Source organism: Chionomys nivalis, chromosome 4, assembly GCF_950005125.1.
Source record: "Chionomys nivalis chromosome 4, mChiNiv1.1, whole genome shotgun sequence".
Lineage (NCBI taxonomy): Eukaryota > Metazoa > Chordata > Mammalia > Rodentia > Cricetidae > Chionomys > Chionomys nivalis.
Window position 1 is genome coordinate 110,331,636 of NC_080089.1, and position 21,952 is coordinate 110,353,587.

Genomic DNA, 21,952 nt, shown 5'->3' on the forward strand with positions numbered 1-21,952 from the left:
CTGAGTTCAATTCCCAGCAACCACATGGTGGCTCACAACCATCTGTAATGAGATCTGGTGCCCTCCTCTGGCGTGTTGGCATACATGGAGGCAGAATGATGTATACATAATAAATAAGTAAATCTAAAAAACAAAACAAACAAAAAAAAAAACCAACCAGATCTCTTCAGTGAAACCCCAGCAAACTACTCCACCCAAGAAAAAGAAATTGTTGTTGGGCCACCTGTCCTAGCTATCACCCAGGAGTGCTAATGGGGCATAATGCAATCACATTACAGGACCCAAGAGTCAACACCCAACTACAGCATTGCGCAGTGGCTTCTTCAACACATTGTCACACCTCCAAAGAGCTCTTTCCAAACAGTTTCTCCCGGGAATGTCTGTTTTCACACTGGGAGGGGGAACATGTAGAATTACCACCTGGGGCCGGGCGGTGGTGGCGCACGCCTTTAATCCCAGAACTTGGGAGGCAGAGGCAGGCGGATCTCTGTGAGTTCGAGACCAGCCTGGTGTACAAGAGCTAGTTCCAGGACAGGCTCCAAAAACCACAGAGAAACCCTGTCTCGAAAAACCCAAAAAAAAAAAAAAAAAAATAGAATTACCACCTGGGAAGTTGAGGCAGGAAGATCAAGAGTCCAGGGCAGGGTCTGAAAAAGAGTTGCAGGGCCGGGCGATGGTGGCGCACGCCTTTAATCCCAGCACTCGGGAGGCAGAGGCAGGCGGATCTCTGTGAGTTCGAGACCAGCCTGGTCTACAAGAGCTAGTTCCAGGACAGACTCCAAAGCCACAGAGAAACCCTGTCTCGAAAAACCAAAAAAAAAAAAAAAAAAAAAAAAAAAAAGTTGCAGGGAATCCGACCCCCTCTTCTGGCTTCCTCAGACACCAGGCATGCACGTGGTACAGACGTGTGTGTGTGTGTGTGTGTGTGTGTCCCATTCAGTAATCCTAGCAAGAAAACAAGGGTTCCAGCCTCTCCCCATATCCATGTAAAATACTTGGTTTATATGTATTACTGGGTGTTCACTTTTAATTAGGGGTCTGCTACCTGGTGTCATCAATTCAGCCCTTCGGCTCACTGCGCCAGAGACAGTAGAATCACATGGAACTAAACTTTTTAATTTATCATTAAAAAAAAAAATCACACACACAAAACAGTATGTGGGGGCACATGTGCCACGACACTTCTGTGGGCCAGGAAAACTTCTATCCCATGGGTCCCAGGAACCAATCCCAGCATTCATCAGGCTTGGTGGCAATCACCTTAACCTGCTGAACCGTCCTGCGAGCCTATGAACTTTCGAAATGTCTCCTCCAGGACCTAAGAAAAATCTCCGGGAACCTCCCACTGTGCCCAGTTATGGACGACAGGCAACTAACCAGACCGGATGGAGACGGTGAAGGAAGAGGGAAGAACCAGAAAGGGCACAGGCTCAGAGACCATCCACGAAGTTACGGGCTCTCCAGAAATGCAGGTGTTCTTTATTTTGGCCACATTAGGCAAGTGGCAAATGACAACAAATTTTAGGAAAAATGCAGAATTCCATCAAATGAGTGATCTCCAGTCCCTGCTTTGAGAAACACAATCAGGCTAAGACTTAGCTCTACTAAGTAAATCCCAAATATACCTTAGAACATGCAGGGCTTGGCTTCAATCTTTAAAAACTACTTCCTATGTATGGTCATTTTACCTCCATGTAGGTCTGTGTAGCACAGGTGTGCCAGGTGCCCAGAAGAGGGCACTGGATCCTCTGGAGTTGGGAATCCAGCCTGGGTCCTCTGCCCCCCAAGCAGGAACTGCCAGGAGGGAGTCGCTCACCCTCCTGGGGCAGCAATTTAGCTCTCAAATGGACCCTTCCCATCACTGCAGGTGGATAAAAGGCCAGTACCCACCAGAAAGGAAAAAAAAGAAGGCAGTGGCAGCTGGTGAGTCGCACTCTCCCCTCTGGAGAGACATCTGTTGCCCTCCTCCTTTGGGAGTATGAAGGAGGGGGTGTAAAGCCCGCTTTTTGTTTTAATTTAAATACGGACTCACACAGCTGTGGGGTGTGGGGGGCATGTCACAGTGTCAATGTGGAGGTCAGAGGACAAATTGTGTGAGTTGGTTCTCTGGCTCTACCACCGAGTCATGGGGACTGAACTTGAGTTCTCAGGCTTGGAGGCAAGGTCTTTACCAGTCGAGCCGCCTGCCTGCCTCTAGCCTGTCGTTCTGTTTTCTTTATTTAAAACAATAAACTACCGACCCCTAGTTCAGCAAATGTGCCCATGCAGTCCTGGGGCGGCCACACCAGGGAGTCATCGTCCTGCCCCCTCCACCAAGAAGGTAGATGCACCCATATCTAATCCAGATGGAAAGATCACACAGACACGGTTTCACAGGAAGACCCTCTTTATTTGATTAAACAAAAATAAAATAAGCTGCATAGGAACAATTTTAAAGTCCATAGAGACACCGGCTTTGTTTTAAGGCTGCAGTAGCTGATACGTCGCCTTGCTACTTCCCCAGCCTTCTCTGTGGACCACAGAGATACATTCAGAAGCCTGTGAGCTCACAGGAGGTTTGGAACGCTGCTCCACTGGCTCGTCACCTGCTCATTGCCCGTCATGCCTGCGGCTGGCAATAATAACATTTAAGGTTTTAAAAGGTAAAAGTCCAAAAGCAGGGAAAGGGACTTGCTCCCCCCCTAAAAATTTCTTAATTTAAAAAAAAAAAAAAGTCTTTTGCTTTGAGGTTTGGGGATAGGTCCCCTAACGACCCACTGCCTTGATGAGCTCTGAAATGCCACAGCAATTCTTAAGAGTGGCAGGGGCAGCTGGAGCCCCAGGTGGGCTCTGGTGCCGGGGGGGGGATGCTGGCAGAGCTCCTTGTGTGAGAAGAGACATCAGGCGACACTCCTCCAAGAATCCCACCCAGATCTGACTATTCTTTAAAGAGAAAAACAAACCAAAAAAAGGGGAGACCCAACTGAGTCATATATTCTATAGTTACTTAAAAATTAAAGTTTCTTTTCTTCTTTTTTTGGCTGACCAGGCATGAGAGCTAATGAACAGTATTAAACAAGATCCATAAAAACAAAAACCGAACCCTCCCACCCACAACTACATGTAACATGCTAGTTAAACATCGCTAAATCACCCACCCTCACCAGCACTGACGTCAAGGGAAAAGACATTTACCATCCTAAAAACAAGAGAGTCCCATAGGTATGAAGAGTCTCCCTCTAGAGGAGGCCAACTACCCAGACTGCTAGAAAACATCAAGAACCATTGCAAAGCTGGTTACAGAGAAAAGTAAACGCATTGCTGCCACGAGCGCCAACATTCAGCCAGTGTGCTCTGAGATAGCCTTAAGATACGACCTGAGCTCGTAAGTTAATACAATCATTAAAAGAAGGTCTAAGACCATGCGGATACACAAAAACATTTAGAACCATTGCTGGTTAAATGATGATGGAAAACAGCCCACGAGGCTGGATCTGTTAACCCGTAAGACCAGTTTTAAAAATAGACATTACTGAGGTATTTCTTCATGGTGACATTTGTTACTCTGGTGGCCTTCAGGATGCTCTCATCCAGGTAGACCCGAAGGCTACTGGGACGTACAGAGGTAGAAGGTTAACAGTACAGCATTTCCTGATAATGTGCTTCTCAAATTTATCAAGTATTTAACAAACAAGAAAGGGGGAGGGGGGCATAACAAATGTCAAAGTGTTGCCTTTGGTAGGAAGAACAAATCAAAACAAAGAGCAATGCACACACCACCAGCCACTGTAGAGAGGGCCGCACCACGGTGGCAGCCATCCTGCTGGGTGCAGACAGCTACAAATACAATCACAAAGTCAGAGATTCTCATTCCCTTCAAATACCTGGTGCTCCACTAGCCCTTCAGGGTTCACTCGGAAAGGGTACGTTTGCAGACACTCCTAACAGGTAAATCAGCTTTCTCTTGAAGAGAAGAGAGACCCAAAGGCCTTTATTCTACTCATGTTCTCCATTTAGGTCAGAAGCAGTTCCTAATACTGTATGCAAACTGGGTTTGTGGCAGGGGAATGCAAGATTGGTTGAGAACTATTTGGATGAACGACTATACTGACCTTACATCTCTTGTTCAAGTTCAAATATTTCTCTACTGGAAGTCAAGTCTGGGATCCTAAACGCTGTCTTCAAGGCAGTCTGCCTACTACCCACGGGATTAACACCATCCTCTCAAGACCCACCAGGTGCCGACATGAGGTAGACGACTTTGCCAAAAGTGAGGTAGAAAAATCTAATAAACCAAGCAGTGTGGCAATAAGATCTAATAAAACCAACAGGGCACTGTGTCCTGTGACCCTGGCCCAAACGAAGCCAGAGAAAGCCCTTGAATGCCAGGAGGCTCCAACCCTACCTGATGTGCACAACCTCATTACAGTCCCCAGACTGTCAGAACCTCGGCAGCAGAAGGATGTTCTAAATACATACATTTTGGCACCAGAGTGTGTGTGTGTGTGTGTGTGTGTGTGTGTGTGCGCGCGCGTGCGAGCGCATACACGTATTTCTTAAACAACAGGAAAAACAGGCCTATAAACTTTGGCATACATTTACTACCTACCAGAACACAGCAACCCTAGAACCTCCCAAACCCAAAAAGACAACACACACAAACAGTACTGTGCTGCTTCAAGCCTAAAAGACTTCCCAACTCAAACAACTAAGCTTTGGCTTAACTACAGTGACACAGACTGAGCCATCCACCTCAGAGTACCTGCATCCTGGCAGCCTCTTTGGCCCAGCACTAAGTCCAGTTCTGTTTAGGGTTCCCTTGTATGTTTCCCCAGATAAGTTAGACTTAAAAAGGGTATTAAGGAGTTCTGTGCACCCGGGGGGCAGCCCAGACAACTGGGCTCCACGCCAAATTTAGGAGTCACCTGCCAGCCACAGCAGTACACAGGATTGGAGACTGGCAGGGTAGCTTCATGAACAAATTGAGAGATTAGTGATTATTGTGGAATGTTAAACAGGTGGCAACCAGGGGTTTAATACTCACCAGGGACCTCCCAATGCCCACCTTCTCCATCCTGCCCCCGGAACAGGGCAGATCTCCATGGGGACCACTGCCTGTCTGTCTCTCATGGCTGACAATGTCTCCTTTCACTCACAGCACTCAGGACCTGGTCTCTTTCCTGTCGTGCCCACGCATCGCCTCAGAATGGCAGCAGGCGTGCACAGGAATGCACGTGGCGAACTCACACTAGGGTGCCCCAAACATGGCTTGCGTCATGATAAGGAACAGTCCACGTTATAACAAGCTCCAAAGTGCTTAGCACCGATTCCCCCACAGGCCAGGAGTAGATCTCAGGTGACCACAAATGGCCACTTGTTTTAAAAACAAAAGCTCTCCAAGTGTGGCCATGTTCTTAGAAGGCAGCCATATTCCACTCTGGATACAAAAAGTTAACGAGCCACATACCTCTAAGGACACTCCCACTTTGCCCTAAGCCTTCACTGGCCTATCCACTTACTACTCTTTAAGACCTGACATTTATTTCAGCCACAAGGTGGAAACCCAGGCTGAGTGATCCAATCCTAAGTATAATATCAAATATTTTTGTCGTAATTCACCCAGGAATTTCCTCACCGTACAGCTGATAGTCCTGCCAGGCAAGCTGTGAAAAGGATCGGGAAAAAATAAAACAGCACTGAAAGACAGCTTCTCCCTGGCCGCGATTAAAATCGGGTTTCTAAGAATGTTACCAAGACTCGTCTCTTCGCCTGGAATCTTCGTGAAGGACGTAAAGTCGATTGTGTTGAGTGTTTAAGGGTAGATGTTGGGCAGACTGGGGGAGGAGCCTCCTCCTGGTTATCTATCTGTCCTATAAAAGCCAGTGTAACACTCGGGGGGCACAATAAAGACTCAAGGCGCATATGCTGGGGAAGGATCCACTATTAAATTTCAAAACAGGAGCTTTGCCGAGTACGCTCTCCTCCGTGCTCCTTCCTCTCCACCATTCCAGGAACCTAGAAATGGGGAGTCAGCAGCGGAAACTACTTTTAGGGTTCCTTGATTGTGTACCCTTCTCCCTGATGAAGGGACTCTCCCCGCTTCCCCATTTGGGTCGCTCAGAAACCCTGAAATTACAAGTCCTATGAATGAACACCATAGTCCATACTGGCAAGTTAAATGTCCCAAAGCAATTTGATTGACCCATCACACAACTTCCCATCGTCACCTTCTCCTTGGGATGACAGAAAGAAAACTGCTCCATTTATTAACTTTCTCTTTTAAAACCAAATCCATTCTGGGCAGAAACTGATCATCTGGTCTGTTTCGGGCAGGAGCTTTCCGTCCTCAGCCAGCGATGCGAGAGCTCCCTTCCGAATCAGATCTGATTTCAGTAGTCAGGAACAGAGGCACGACCAGGTCTTCGTCCTGAGACAGACAGTGGCAAGAAGACCCATCCCAATCTGTAGTTTACCATAAAACAGTCCCTACGTGGCACGGGAGCCACACACCCCCACGTTTCTATTCTTTGGTACAGGTTTTTAAAAGGATATATATTGTGTCCTGCACTTCGGGTTGGGGGGGATTTGGTTTACAAATGCTTTACATTCAAAGGCCTTTGGGGGAGGGAGCGGGGTTCACGTTAACCTTTAGGTCTGACTCCACTCAGGTACACGGATCCTGAGAAAGAGACCTGAGCCAAGGGGGTGGGGATGGGGTGCTCCTACTTGTCATTCAAACATTCTTCTATATTCCCTGAACTTCCAAAGCAGGAAAAAAATTGTGCTTTTTCAAATAAAAGTTTATCCCTTTGCCTACTACACACTCTTGCAGAACGCTCACTCTTGCGACAGGATCCCCGCCCCCCAATAGTCCCTGATGTGGGGGTGCCTCACTTCCCCAGCATCCCCAACTTCTGGGGCACTGTGGCCCACATCTGAAAAGCCCCTCTCTGAGAACAAGGTCAACTTATTTGCTTATACCTAAGTCTTTATAAACAAAACACAGAAACTTGAGAACACTTTTAACTGAGAGTCCTGAGCTAAACCTATCTTTAGAAAGCAAACTGGGAAGAAGTTTCCCTGGAATGCCACATGTCAAATCCAGCCCCCCTCCCCCCCAAGGCGAAGATGGCTTTGAAACACACACACACACCCACACACGCATGCACACACGCACACACACACATGCCCTTCTTTATCAAAAACAAAGACCAGACACCTAAAACACGAATGGTCTGCTTTTCTTGGCGAGCAAGCCACAGCCATCCTAGGGATGAAGATGTTAGACTCTGAGGTAACCCGAGAACAGAGGAAATCTCTGTTGCAGCATAGGAAAAAAAAAAAAAAAAAAAAAAAAATCAAACCAAACAACCTAACCCCACACATACACAGTATTCTCAAGAACACAAATACACTAGAATTATGAATTTTAAATCCTATCTTTCCAACACCTTATACTTAGTAGTTTTTTTTTTTTTTTGGGTTTCCTTGGCTCAATCTACAAAATGCACCCCACCCTATTCTTCCAGTGCCCTCAAGGTTGCAGAAGTGCTGGCCTGTGCATTCCACACCCTCAAGAGGGAAGGGACTGTGAGCTCCGTGGAGGAGCAGAGGGTTGCTAGAAAGACATGCAAAGATCTGAGGTAGATAGAAATTACCACTTCACAGGCTCAATCCCTGCACAAGAGAATACATTCAGCTGTAAAAAAAAAAAAAAAAAAAAAAAAATGAAAAGAAAAAAAGATGAGGTAGGACTTAAGCAATTTTGTACTTCTGTTTTCTTTAAAAAAAATAAAAAAATAAAAAGGGGGAGAAAAAGAAAAATATCCCTGAGACAATTTCTTGTTATTAAAAAAAAAAAAAACCAAAACCAAGAGACGCACCACACACACACCCTAAACACAGAAACCCAGAAAATGTGATTAGAAGATGAGGATTCGATTGTTGCCAAAGTCCACCACGACGATCAATCCATCCGGGGTGACCGCGATACCTGAGGGGCGGTCCATTTGCCCGAAGCCACTGCCTTGAGCACCAAACTTGCACAGGAAGTTGCCATTGGCCTCAAACATCTGCACCCGGTGATTTCTGGAATCGGCCACAATAATTCGACCTTCCTGGTCCACAGCTACGCCCTGTGGTCGGAGGAACTGTCCATTGTTGCTGCCCTCTGAGCCCAAGAAGCGTGCCGATTGGCAATCAGGGTGAATAACCAGAAGCCGGTGGTTGTTGAAATCAGTGACGACCAAGTGACCCTCATGGTTGAAAGCCACACCCCGTGGAGAGTCAAAGTGCTTCCAGAGAGCCCCCTCGAAGCCATACTTATTCAGGAAGACCCCATCAGGCCCAAACAGCTGGATGCGGTGGTTCCTGGTGTCTGAAACCAGGATCTTGCCCTCAGAATTCACTGCTACATCCCAAGGGTAGTTAAACTGCCCATTCTTGGTTCCTTTCTCACCAAACTTGAGGAGGAACTGGCCCTCAAAGGTAAAGATCTGGATGCGGTGATTGTCTTTGTCGGCCACTACGATCCTGCGGGAGGCATCACAGGCCACCCCAGCTGGCCGGTCAAACTGCCCAGGCCGGGAACCTAGGGTACCAAACTTGTGGTGGAAGGAGCCGCAGGGCTTGAACACCTGGATGCGGTTATTGCTGCGGTCGGCCACGATGATGTAGCCCTCCTTATCCACACTCACGCCCCAGGGCCTGCAGAGCTTGCCCTCGCTGTCGCCCTCGCTGCCGAAGCTCAGCCCGGGGAGCCCGATGCCTACATAGCTGCGGCCGGACTTGACCACTACCTTGAAGGGACTGTTCTCTATATGCTGGTTGCACAGGGTCACCGACACCAGGTGCTCCCCCTCCAGCTGGGGCCTGTAGCTCACCACGTAAGTCCCATTCTGCTGATCACTCACTTCTGCACCAAACAGGTTGCCGTCGGGGCCCAGGACCACAGCTGACATCAGGTCACCTCCCGAGAGGCGAGGCTCACCATCATGGTCATAGCCTACCACAGTGAAGGAGGCTACTTTGCCCTGAAGGGCTCGCTTAATGCCATCTCCTGTGGCCTTCGTGAGTGGGGCAAAAGCCCCACTGCTGACAAAGCCAAAAGACTTGAGAGCAAGGTACAAGGCCTGGTCGGGGGGTGTGAACATAACTCGATCATCTTCTTGGGGCTGCAGGAGGCTCCGGATGGTCTTGAGCTCCTGCACCTGGGCAAGCATCCGGTCTCGGGCCAGCAGGATATCCAAGGCTCGGCCCTCTTCCAGGACCTGCTGGACGGCACTGACGGTGCTATCCAGCTTATTGAGGTTTTGACGAAGCTTCTCCACCTGCAGGTATAGAGATTTAGCCTTCACCTGCCTTATCTTCTCCACCTGGACAGGGAGACAGGAAACAAGGACATACTTAGAACCAAGCACAGAGAATGTGTGAGAAACCCACGCTGGACCTGGAAAAATTTAGGTACAAAAACCTAAATTATGCAGAAATAGATTTTATCTGACAAAACAGAACGGATTTCCCCCTTGCTCTTTGCCTTCACATCGTCCCAGTTCCCAGGTCTAAGCAAGTTGTCCCTCACCCCGAGAAGTGACTCAACTCACAGGCCTGCCCTAGCATCAAGACTATGCAGTCTTCTCTGGGCTAGGAAAGGCCACTGAAACTTTTCTGAAGTCTAGATTTAAAAACAAGCGAATGTGATTGTTTTAATAATGTGTGAAAGGGCCAGATCACCTGAAACTGGAAATTACAAACAGTTGTGAGCTGCCGTGTGGGCGCTGGTTAATAACTGAACCTGGGTCCTCTGGAAGAGCAGCCAGGACACTCAACTGCAGAGCCATCTCTCCAGCCCCGGCTGGTTCTTAACTGTCAATCTGCTAAAGCCAGAACTACCTGGGCAGATGGTGGGATTGCCTAGCTCATTCTAGCCCTCTAGCTTTGTACTTCTGAGGGATCTTCTGAGATGGACTAACTGGAGATGACCCACCCATTCATATCTCTATCTCTCTCTCTCTCTCTGCTCTGGAATGCGGGTGTCACATGACTAGGCACTTCAAGTCATGCTACTCTTACTTCTCCATGACAATGGACTATAAAGCATAGAATAAACTCTCCTGTCAGGGTATTTTATTGCAACAACAGAAATGAGAATAGAACACACACACACACCAAGCACAATAAAAAAGATGGATGAGGTGGAAGCGTCCACGAAACAAGGAAGTTTATTTAAGAACGGGGATTCTAGGTAAGTAGAAATGATCTCGCAGTACACAGGATGGCATTTTCAAATCCCCTCACCAAAACAAAAACAAAAACAACCACTGTACGGTTGGACACACTGACACCAGCACTTGGGAGACAGAGGAAGGTGCATCTCTCTGAGTCTACACAAGTGAGTTCCAGGATGGCAAGGAGGCTATACAGATGCCCCCCCCAACTCAAAAAAAAAAAAAAAAAGGAAAAAAGAAAAAAGGAAGTTCTACAGAGAGCTGGTGAGAAAGAAGAACCAAAACAAGGGTCCAGAACTACCATGAAAGTCTTTTCCATCAGGAAATCCAGGCATGGATTTGCCGAAGCAGCTCTCACCCCGACACAACATTTCAGGGTATGATTGTACTAAGAAGGGGCCGGGGGCTGGAGAGATGACTCACTGGTTAGGACCTACAAGGGTAGGGCCCCAGTTCAGTCCACACGACATCCCTGTTGGGAGGCTTACAGCCACCTGTAACCCCAGCTCCAGCTGCATCCTTCTCTTCTGGCCCCTACACACCTACACTCACGGGCACAAAGCCACACTCAGTACACATGCTTAAAACCACAACGGGCTGCAGAGACGGCTCAGAGTCTGCAGCATGGAATGCCCTTGGCCAAGGGCCAGAGTTTGGTTCCCAGCACCCATGTCAGGCTGCTCACTAGAAACTCCAGCTCTACCTCGATCCTATGCCTCCACAGGCACCCACAATCACATACACACAGCTTTTAAAAATGAAAGTCTTAAACTAATTTTATGGGTCCTTTTTGGGAACTAAGAATGCTATCCCTACCATAGTACCAGGTCAAAGCAAGCTACCCAACAGGAGGATTCTTGTAACTCAGTTTTGCAGTCCTGTGTTCAGCACAGCCAAAGAATCATGGTTGAATACCAGCCCATAGGTAGCCATAGGCAACCTTAGCTAAGCCGTTTTTCTTGGGTGGGGAAACACACAACCACAATGGCTAGGATGTTATATATGGGTAGGACGGTGGAAGTCGTCACAGCTTATTTTTATGACAGCCCACCCAGAGCTCTTCCTAGACTTCAACAGGAATTGGATACACACACACAGAGGCTTTCCAAACGGGGTCAGGAAGTCCAGCCAGTCAGGACACCAAAAATAAGGGCTGTTTCCTCCCCACCCCTCTGCTAACGAGTTTTGACTGTCTCCCTCTTGTCTGCCTCCTTTCCAGGGCAAGCAACAGAACACCCGAGCCCTGCTCCATCCTGGCTACTGAGCTCTTCTGAAAGGGTTTCTTGTTTTGCTACGTGAGTGACACCTAGCATTCCAAGGACGCCTCCTTCCCCGCTTAGAGCCTGGGCCTCAGATCTAGACTCGGGGGGCCGGCTGGGGCGGGGACATGCACCTCCTTACCTTCCATAGCAGCTCGCACTCACGCTCTTCCAGGGCCTTCTTATGGCGGGCTGTCACAGCCTTGACCTCTGCCTGGACCACCTTCGCCTTCATCTCCACCTGCTCAGCCACCGTCTGGGCCTGCTCAATGCTCAGCTGGAAAAGCAAACAGAACCTTTAGGTGCTGGAAGGAACCTGGCCTCTCACCCGGGACCGAGCTTCGGTCAGGCCCACGGGGCTTATGCTAGGACGACGTTGCTGGTACCTGCTGAGGAGTAACAGAGCGGCTTGCGAGACTGGGTCTCTTTGTCTCGGAAGTGGCACCTCCACTGAGTGCCGACTATGATGGGAAGCTGACAACAGAGCAACCATTGTAGCTAGGTCTGTGCAAATACTGGGAAGGAACGTCGGATAAAAATCTACAGCTCTGGGCTCTCTACAGACTTCAGATTTCTTGGGCTTCCTTCCTGAACCTGAAGGAAATCTTGCAAACCAGGGGAGTCCATGAGGGGAAGGATGGGAGGATGGACGACGGTTAGTGGCTTCTCCATACATTGACATCAGTTGTCAGTCATCCCCCTAACCCAACAGGAAGCAACACAATGCGCACTCTGGGAGTATCACCTGATCTAACCTAAGAAAACCATCGATCACACCCTGTAGTCAGGGGGTCCTTCATCTTACACGACCAAGCCCCGGTGTATCAGCTGGCTAAATCAGACATATTGTTCATGAAAAATTAATCCAGGAGGCCTGGTGTGTTCGTTAATAATACATGAAGTATCTCAAAAAAGCCGCAAGGATTTCTTTGAGGCACTGAGCAGTTAAATCGAGATTTCGACCTGACTGTCAGAGGAACCCTTTTTAGAGCAGCTGATCCACCCAGGTGGGTACAGAAAACACAAGTTGTACAGCCAGCACGACAGGGAAGCAATGGGCAGACCTCCTTGGGCAGAGGGCTCTCTGAATAAGAGATGGGAGGCAGCCTTCTGCACCTCAGCAGGTAGGTGTTTTATTAAAGTAACCCAAGTTCAAATTCCAGCTCCTATTAGTTCTAAATAGGCATTTACCAATCCTCTTTCGAACTCTGGTGGATGGCTAACATGAGAGAAATCCAAGACAAAACATGTAGAGAAGCAAGCAATGGTGAGAGCAGAGCGTCACTGTTACTCGGGGTTCAGCTCCTGGCTGATAAAAGAGAGAAGAAACCGAGGTGTGGCAGGGCTGCAGTGAGGTGGCACACGCCTTTAATCTCAGCACTCGGGAGGCAGAAGCAGGTGGATCTCTGAGTTCGAGGCCAGCCTGTTCTACAAGAGCTAGTTCCAGGACAGGCTCCAAAGCAACACAGAGAAACTGTCTCGGGGAAAAAAAAATATAAAATAAATTTTTATGTATGAGTGTTTTGCATATGTGTGTATATATGAATCACGTGTATGCCTAATGTTGGCAAAAGTCAGAAGGGGGCATTAGATTCCTAGAAGTGGAGTTACAGATAATTGTGAAAGACCACACAGGTGCAAGGGGTTGAACCCAGGTCCTCTTAAAGAAGCAGTAAGTACTCTTAAACACCAAGTCATCTCTGTGGCCACTCCATCTTAATTTTTTTTTTTTGGTTTTTCGAGACAGGGTTTCTCTGTGGTTTTGGAGCCTGTCCTGGAACTAGCTCTTGTAGACCAGGCTGGTCTCGAACTCACAGAGATCCGCCTGTCTCTGCCTCCCGAGTGCTGGGATTAAAGGCGTGCGCCACCACCGCCCGGCCCATCTTAATTTTTAAAAGGAATTTGTTATTATTTTAATTATGTGTTTGTGCACACGCATGTGCAAGTGCCTTCAAAGTTAATCTTAACTAATTAGTCTCTATGAAGTCTGTATTTCTAAAGCAAGTTACCTTCCAAGGGGTCCCCTTTTCCAAGACATACGTTATGAAGCTTCCCGGCCCAAGCAACACACATAAGAGAGCAGAGTGACAGAAACCTTTAATCCCTAAGTGCAGAAGTGTGTGTGTGTGTGGGGGGGGGGGGCGCGCAGATCTCAAAAAAAAAAAAAAGCAAGCCAAGCAGTAAGTGTAGAATGACCAACACCACTCCAATTTTCAGATGGTTCACTAACGCCCAGGGCCAACAAACTGATCCAGCTATCTCTCTCATTTTTTTTTATATTATTTATTTATTTATTAAGTATGCAATATTCTGTCTGCATATATGCCTGCAGGCCAGAAGAGGGCACCAGATCTCATTACAGATGGTTGTGAGCCACCATGTGGTTGCTGGGAATTGAACTCAGGACCTTCGGAAGAGCAGGCAATGCTCTTAACCGCTGAGCCATCTCGCCAGCCCCCTCTCTCATTTTTTTTATAAATTCAAGGCAGGAAAGGGTCTCTGTGTAGCTCTGGCTGTCCTGGAACAAGAACGAGAACAAGGAAGAAACAGGAGGGGAGACGAGAAGGAGGAAGCAGGAGAAGCAAGCAAGCACTCTCTAAATGTGTGACTGAGGGGCTACCAAGTTAGCTCAGCTGGTAAAGGTGCTTTTTGCAGGCTGACAACGCGCACTCGACCCGGAAACCCAGGGGTGTCTTGACAGAAGAACTCCACCAAGGTCTCTGATCTCAACATGAACATGGAGGTCCTTGCCGTCCCCACATACAATTATCTAATAAAATATAGCAAACGTCTGTTTAATGAACTAATATTTTAAACACCTGTCACGAGCTTTGTTAACGAAATACCATCTGTATGGCACTCATTATCCTCAATGGGGACACAGGCCGGTCTGGCGGGGGCATTTTCTCAGTTGAGCTTATCTCTTATTTTGGTTTTTTGAGACAGGGATTCCCTGCGTAACAGTCCTAGCTGTCCTGGAACCAGCTCTTGTAGACCAGGCTGGCCTCGAACTCACAGGAATTCACCTGCCTCCGCCTCCGGAGTGCTGGGATTAAAGGCGTGCGCCACCACCGTCCTTCTTAAACGACACAAAACTAGTCAACATACTACGCAAATGTCATCTTATGGGATAAACGGATTCCCTTGCCAAGCAGGGACCAGGGGAATGCGGGAGCAATGACCATTTTTCCCTGTTTGGGTGGACAAGTGTGCCCTCTTTTGACAATGTTACTCATTTGTCATCCACTTGTATGTCCTAGCATGTCCCCAAAGACCTGTTTGGGTCTCATCCAGCTGTACTGAAGATACATATCTTCCATCAGGTAGAGAGATGGACAGTTTTTATGACACCAGAACAAGCGCAAAACATTTGAGCAAGGGTCACAGCATTCCTAACGGTGATAAAAATGACTCTGTCCAGCAGGGGCTGGGTCTGCAGGGCGCTGGAATGGGGCCGGGAAAATAACAGGGAGAAAAGGGGCTCAGGTGTCAGTCTTTCAGCTTAGAGAGATGTCCATGCCAAAGCTCAACTCCACAGAACATTTTTCCTTTTTCTTTTTTTAGTTTTCCAAAACAGGGTCTCTCTGTAGCTTTGGAGCCTGTCCTGGAACCAGCTCTTATAGACCAGGCTGGCCTCAAACTCACAGAGATCCACCTGCCTCTGCTTCCCGAGTGCTGGGATTAAAGGCGTGCACTACCACCACCCAGCTACATTTTCCTTATTTTAAAAACATGTTTCTAAGCCAGGAGGTGATGGCGCACGCCTTTAATCCCAGCACTTGGGAGGCAGAGGCAGGCGGATCTCTGTGAGTTCGAGACCAGCCTGGTCTACAAGAGCTAGTTCCAAGACAGGCTCCAAAACCACAGAGAAACCCTGTCTCGAAAAAGCAAAAAAAAAAAAAAAAAAGTTTCTATTTTAATTTTGTGAATGAGTGTGTGTCTGCAAGTATGCCTGTGGACCGTGTGTAGGGAGTGTCCAGAGACCAGAAGGAGGCCTGGAGCTGGAGTTACAGACAATTTTGACCCGGTGAGAGGAACTTAACTTGGATCTTCTAAAAGAGCAACACTTTTTCAACTGTTAGATGGCAACAGAGCTAACCTCAGAGCAGAAAAGATGAGAGGCCCTGACAGGGCGATTGTGCATATCAGCTAACTCCTGCGTGGCAACCACTTCACGTGTGGTAGGCTGGGACCAAACCCGTTTCCAGGGTACAGCCAGGAATTAGTCACACTGGCCACGTGGGAACCTCGAATGCACACCTAAGACTTTCAGACTGGAAACAATACACTCCTACCGTCCACTCTTCAGACTGCTCACCTCATGTGATCCAGTTCCATGGACACCAGGCACTCACAAGACACATTCAAAACAGCCATACGCAGAATAATTTTTCAAATTTTATTTTAAAACATTTAGGTTTTTTTTTTTTAAAGGTCAAATGGTTTGATCTCCAGTCCAACACTGACATGGACCACCAACTTGGTCCAGTGGCCTACGCTTCAAATTTGTGCTTAGACAGTTGAGCAGGACACAAAATGCTACACCTCTATTCTTTTCTCTTCGCCTAGAACACAATCATCTACAGAAATGAGATTTCTGTTTTAATCACTCCTTCAAGGGGACAACACATTTTTAAGCTTAGACTTCTTAGTTAATTGTGTCTGAGACTGTTTTCCTATTTGTGCGTGTGTACCATGCGGCATGTCCCAGAAACAGGAGTTATGGATGGCTCTGAGCTGCCACGTGGGCCCTGCAAACAAAACCTGGGTTTAACTATTGAGCCATCTCTGCAAACTCTCCATCCATCCAATCTTTTTGTTTTGTGTGTTTTTGAGAGAGATGGTTTCTCTGGTATAACTGCCCAACTGTTCCGGAACAAGCTCTTGTAAGACAGACCAGACTGGTCTTGGACTCACAGAGATTGCTTGCCTCTGCCTCCCAACTGTTGGGATTAAAGACACCACCGCCTGTCCTGTCCTGTCCATCCAATCTTGACAACTCATTTCTCTCCCCAGAGTGGTTGGTCCCACAAAGCACAAAGAATACACAGCATTAATTCTATCAAGTTCATTGGTCTGCCTGGGTGCTTTCAGTCTCGATGGGCAGAAACTGGAGAGCGGGAAATGGTGACATCCACCAAAGCCCAGCATTTGAATAGAGGCAGGAGAACCCCCCCCCCCCCAGGACAAAGCCAGCCTGACCCAATAAATCAAGTTCTGGAATAGTCGGGACCAACAGGAAGACCCTGTCTCATTTTAAAAACAAGCACCAAAAGCAGAAAGAGGGTATCATGTGAAGACTTCAGAAAGTAGGAGATCATATGGCAGCTGGGGAGAGGAGTGGGGTGGCTGATGGGTGCCTGCATTGGGCTGGACCCAGAAAGGGGTCATACTGTGTCATCATCACCCCACCACCACCCACACCAGCAGCTCTCTTAGTCCCAGGTCAGAAGCAGTGGCCAGGAACATATTAAGCAAAACAGTTCCTAGGGAATTCTAACTTTAACAGTACAAAAGAAGACACTTGGCACTTTATCTGTGGAGACACAGGCATGCCAGCACAAACCAGAACAAAAGAAATACACTAACTTAAGAAGCGCGCGGGGCGGGGGGGGGGGGGGTGGCACGGCACTATACAAGTGTTTTTGTGCCTTGAGATGTAGCCTCGTGTGGCCAAGGCTTGCCTGAAATTCTAAGTTCCAGGTTAAGAGACACCAGGACCCTCAGATGTACAGGCATTTTAAAAGATGGAGAGGGGTTCATCATGAACAGCACTGGCTACTCTCACAGAGAGCCCAGGTTCGGTTCCCAGTGTCTACTGGACAGCTTTTAACCATCGGGAACTCCCAGTTCCAGGAGCAACCTGACGCCCTCTTCTGGCTTCCAAGAGCACTGTACATAGAGACAAACACATAGGAAATAAAAATCTCTTCAAAAACAGACTGATAAAGTAACAATTCTGGTGGCAGGAACTGTCATTCCAGAAATATGTTCTTTAACCTGTATTTAAACATCAGGAGATGGGGGGAAAGAAAAAAATCTGATCAACCAGAAAAGACGACGCGGATGCCACACACACAAACCTGCCAGCTGCTGAAAACCTGATTCATTGAGACCTGCAAACTCAGCCAGGGGTGACCGTGCACACCTGTAACCCAGCTCTGCAAGAGTGAGGTGAATCAAACCCCTGCCAAATTGTCAACAGGGCACTCTCAAATCTGTAGTATAGCCGCCCCCCACCACAAAATGACTTAAAACACTCTTTTTTTTTTTTTTTTTTTTTTTTTTTTTAAGCCTAAATGATTCAAAAGGGTACCTAAACGAGCTTCCTATACAATTTTGGCTGGAAATGTAGCAGTGTTTCTAGTCTTTCAAACTCATATTCATGGAAAACTTGTCATAATTTCCTAAACACTTGTCACGTAGAACAACAGACAGGAAGAATTAACATCAATCAGCCATGTATAATACATCACTGCTTAACACTGTAGAACTCAGACAGCTGTCAAAATGTCACACACGTCCCTCCAACCAGAAAAGGAATGATGGGAATTCAAGGACAAGTGTTTAAATCACAAGGGCTTTATGGCCCAGGGACAGTTCAAGATTCCTATGTTCAGATCTCAGCTTTCAATAAGTAAATCTGTGTATCAAATACCTGTGCCTAAAAAGAGCATCAGGCACACAGCCTGCAGTCCAAACGAAAACCAATGCTTGCTAACTCGGGAAAGCAGAACCAAACCTTGGCAAAGCTAACCATGCATCTGCCATCCTCTGGACACTGTTAGGAGCCCTCCAGAGACCTTGGTTGCTTGGGTGTCACACACTAGAGTCCCTTTGGCTCTCTGGTGCAACCTGCCCCCCAGAAAGGACATGGGAGGTTTGAGTAGACAACTGACCTGGATAGCTTGGCGGCCCTGCTGGGCATCAGCCAGCAGCTGGATGGTGAGAGCCCGCGAGTCCTGGAGGGCATCCTGGAGGTAGGCGAAGCTGTGACCCCCGTGGCGGCTCAGCGTGCACTCTCTGCAGATGGGAACAGAGCAGGTGTCGCAGTACAGATGCAGAACCTGAGGACCAGAAACACAAGTGTGAACACGGGAGGCAGCATAGCTCTAACTCTAGATTCAAACAGTCCTCCTCCAAACATGGCGCGCCCCTCTCCCTCATCAAGACAGACAAAATGGCCATGGGTGCACACTTGATGCCTGTTGCCTCGGACCAGAGGGGAATCCCCACCCAAGTGACTGACGGCAAAGTCGGGGATCATATAGGGTAGCCCTGCTGGCATACGGGTGGGGAAAAGGGAGGCTCCCTGTGTCTCAACAGAATGATATGGAAGGTTCTAGGAATCTCTTGTCTGTGGTTAAAAGTCTGAGTGAAAAGCTTTTGTAGCCACTCCTGTAGGTGAAGCAAGATCAAGAGGTAGCATGTATCCCTCTTCTAAGCCCTCAGCCAGGATGGTCTGTCTCCTGAGCACTCGAGCGAGCTACAGGACGAACATTAACATCGGCCTGCCTCTTGGCTTTCTTCCCTCTGACAAATTATTCCAAGCAGTTGAACCTGGGAAGCAGCCAGGCCAGGGGATCAGCGTTCCCTAAGAGTTCGTGTGCTTGGGTGAAGAGAAGCCCTGGACAGCCTTCAGCTGCTGACAGGCAAGAGGCTCTCAGGAGAGGGCTCTCCTCCCTCTGTGATCGTCCGCTGGGTTGATTTCAAGAGCAGCTGGGGGCGGGGGAAGCTGACACGCGACACAAGGAATCAATGCGTAAGCTGCATTCTTTGCCACACGCAGCAACACACTTAAATCTCCACGTGAAGACAGGAGGTGGTGTGGAGACCACACAGCGGGCACACTCCAAGTCGAGCAACGGGCTGGCTACCCAAACACATGACAAAACACTCCATCTTGTCCAGATCCTGGAAGGGGCCAGGCTCTAATGGACCCAGAATCCAGGAAAAGCTGGGAGACAGGTTTTAAAGCCAGAAGGTCCGGGGCTGAGAAAGAACCACAGTGAGTGGCCGCTGTCTCCCATGCCCATCTGCTGCCCCCACAGGTACCTGGTGGGGTGAAACATGCCTGTACCCCAAGATATTCTTCTTAATCTCATAGAGGAATGGAGTCTGAACAAGGAAACGTGACTGTGATCACTTTGGGTCACTTTTTAACCAACACAGTAGGCTATAACCAGGCAGCGATGTGATGTTTTAAGCAAGCTAACCCTCCAGACATGACCTGGTCCTCCTTGTTAGCTAATCTAAAAATCCAAGAGAACTTCTAAATGGCCAACCAAAAGAAGCTGAGCTGAATAACCGAGAGCAATCCCTCCCTCGCAGGCTGCAGTGTGGTGTAAGTTCTGCTGGGTCGGGCTTTCCTGCTGCATGCATTCCTCCCCTAGGCTCCATCTGCCGAGAGGAAAGTGTGAAAACCTCCCACCAGAAGGTGCCTTTTAAATTAAAACAGATTGGGCTAAGGTCTTTCCCCCTTCTTTGCCAAGCAACTCTGGGGTGGCTATGCAGACTGACCAAAGCACCCTCGCTTTCTTTCCCCAGAGGTGAGTCTATACAGGGCTCTCTACAACAAGAGAGAGGCACCCCCGGCTTCTGAGCCTGGACCACCTGCCCTGCGGCTTCCTCTGCCGTGCTTGAGCTTCTAATCTGAGAAACAAATGGGGTCTGGTGAGGTCCCTCAGGAGACCTTTTCCAACCCTCAAAATCCCAGGAACCAGCCTGTCTGGGAACTGGACAACAGGAAGCAAGGGGCTTCCAAGTAATTCTGGGCTGAGATAAGAAACGGTGGGTGCTGCGGCTGCAATCGTCCGCTTGTTAAGAAACTCCCAGGCCTTTAGGCTTGTCAGCCCTACAACAGGGCTTATGCAATGCCAGGCCTAAGAGACTCCCCCACACACCCCGGAGGCCTTACAGAAACCTGGAAGGACTCTAGGGAAGAGAAATCCCGGCCAGAACCCACAGTGCTGTCAGGCGAATAGACGTGAAGAGCCCAAAAGCATCCAATGAGACAAGAGAGTCCCAGTAAAACGCGGCCCGGAATCCTCCATGTCCAAGGAGCCAAGCTGGAGCTGGGAGGGGCAGCGGCAGTCAAGAGGAATCCACAGATGCACAGGACAGCCTCGGCACGTTTATAAAAAATAAACCGCAACTTCAAAAGACCGTGAAACAAGATCGATTTTTAAGTCTTCTAGTTAGGAGCGGGAGTTGAAATTTGGAAGCCTTCCAGGTTTAATCACCTGCCATTTCCAAGAAGGGGAAGGCAGAGTTTTAGAACTAAAGACACGCGATCAACAGGGAAGGAACAGCACCGGGAAACTTTCAAAAGATAGACGATTAAAGGAATAGACTTGGGGCTGGGGAGATGACTCTGGGTTAAACGCCTGCTGCCAAGCCTGACAACCTGAGTCTGTTCCCAGGACCCACACATGGAGAAGAGATCAGACCCCAAGTTAATCCTGCTCTCCACATAGCCTGCCTCTAAAAAAATAAAATAAAATAAATGTAGTTTAAAAATATACTTGAGGAGGGGGATATCCTTGGAGCCAATGTTTAAGAAAAAAAAACAAGGAATAGACTGGGCTAGGTAGAGGAGCCAGTGACCTCAAAAGTGACAGCCCCTACTAGGGAGCAGGAAGAGAAGTGGAGTCCCCTAGTGGCAAGAATTCCAGGGCCTTCGTGCTGCCTGTTTAGGGCTACCCTGGCAGATGCATGGACACGCCCCCTCAGGCCTGGCGACAATCTGGCTGCTCTAGCTAAATGGAGCTGGCCTGACCTCTGACCCTCCCAGTGACCACCCCCTTCCCTGCCCCCAGCTTCTAGAACATCCCACCCCTCCCGGCCTTCCTCTCCCAAAATTTCTAAAATACCAAGCAGAGACAAAGACCCAGGAATGCGGGCCCAGCAGGAAAGGAACAGGGGGGTGGGGGAGGCTAAAGAAAAATAAATAAATAACAACACAAGGTGGGCAGGCTGGCCAGGGTACCTTCCGAAAGAAAAGGCTTTGTTGGTGAACAAGATACTGTGTGTATAGCCTTCTCCCTCCCCCCACCTCCATCCAGCACCAGCTGGAACACACACATCCGGGGACACGGGGAAACGCGGGCAATAGTTCCAAACACAGTGACCCACATCAGTGAATCAGTGAGAAAGGGGGAAGGGCAGCTGCAATCACCACGTGGTTTCAAGTTTGTCAAGACGCCTTAGCTTGGGCACAGTGACAACCACTGTTTATTGTTTTACTTACTTAAAAAAAATTTAAGTACAGTATTCCTTAAAATGGCTCAGGACATTTGCTTGGTCTCTCACAGAGGAAAGTCTCAAGCACACTCTGGTCAGTGACCACCTCCCATTCCTGAAGTATCAGGCAGCAAGCACAAAAGCCCAACCCTTGGCTACACATGGACATCGGAGACTCACTTTAAAAATCATAAGCTGCGCTCCGGAACCATGAAAAACATCTAAATAACACCAAAACCAGGCTTT

At 48.3% G+C, this 21,952-nt stretch overlaps 1 protein-coding gene across 1 annotated transcript in view; it reads right to left on the reverse strand.

Moving 5' to 3' along the window:
* Positions 1–7,901: 7,901 nt before the first annotated feature.
* Positions 7,902–21,952, reverse strand: part of Trim71 (tripartite motif containing 71) — a 48,199-nt gene continuing 34,148 nt past the window's right edge. The window contains exons 2-4 of the mRNA XM_057768932.1: positions 18,364–18,531; positions 11,607–11,741; positions 7,902–9,353 (exon numbers count right to left, since the gene is read on the reverse strand). Coding sequence (XP_057624915.1) covers positions 7,902–9,353; positions 11,607–11,741; positions 18,364–18,531 — 1,755 coding nt within the window. The remainder of the gene's footprint in view (positions 9,354–11,606; positions 11,742–18,363; positions 18,532–21,952) is intronic.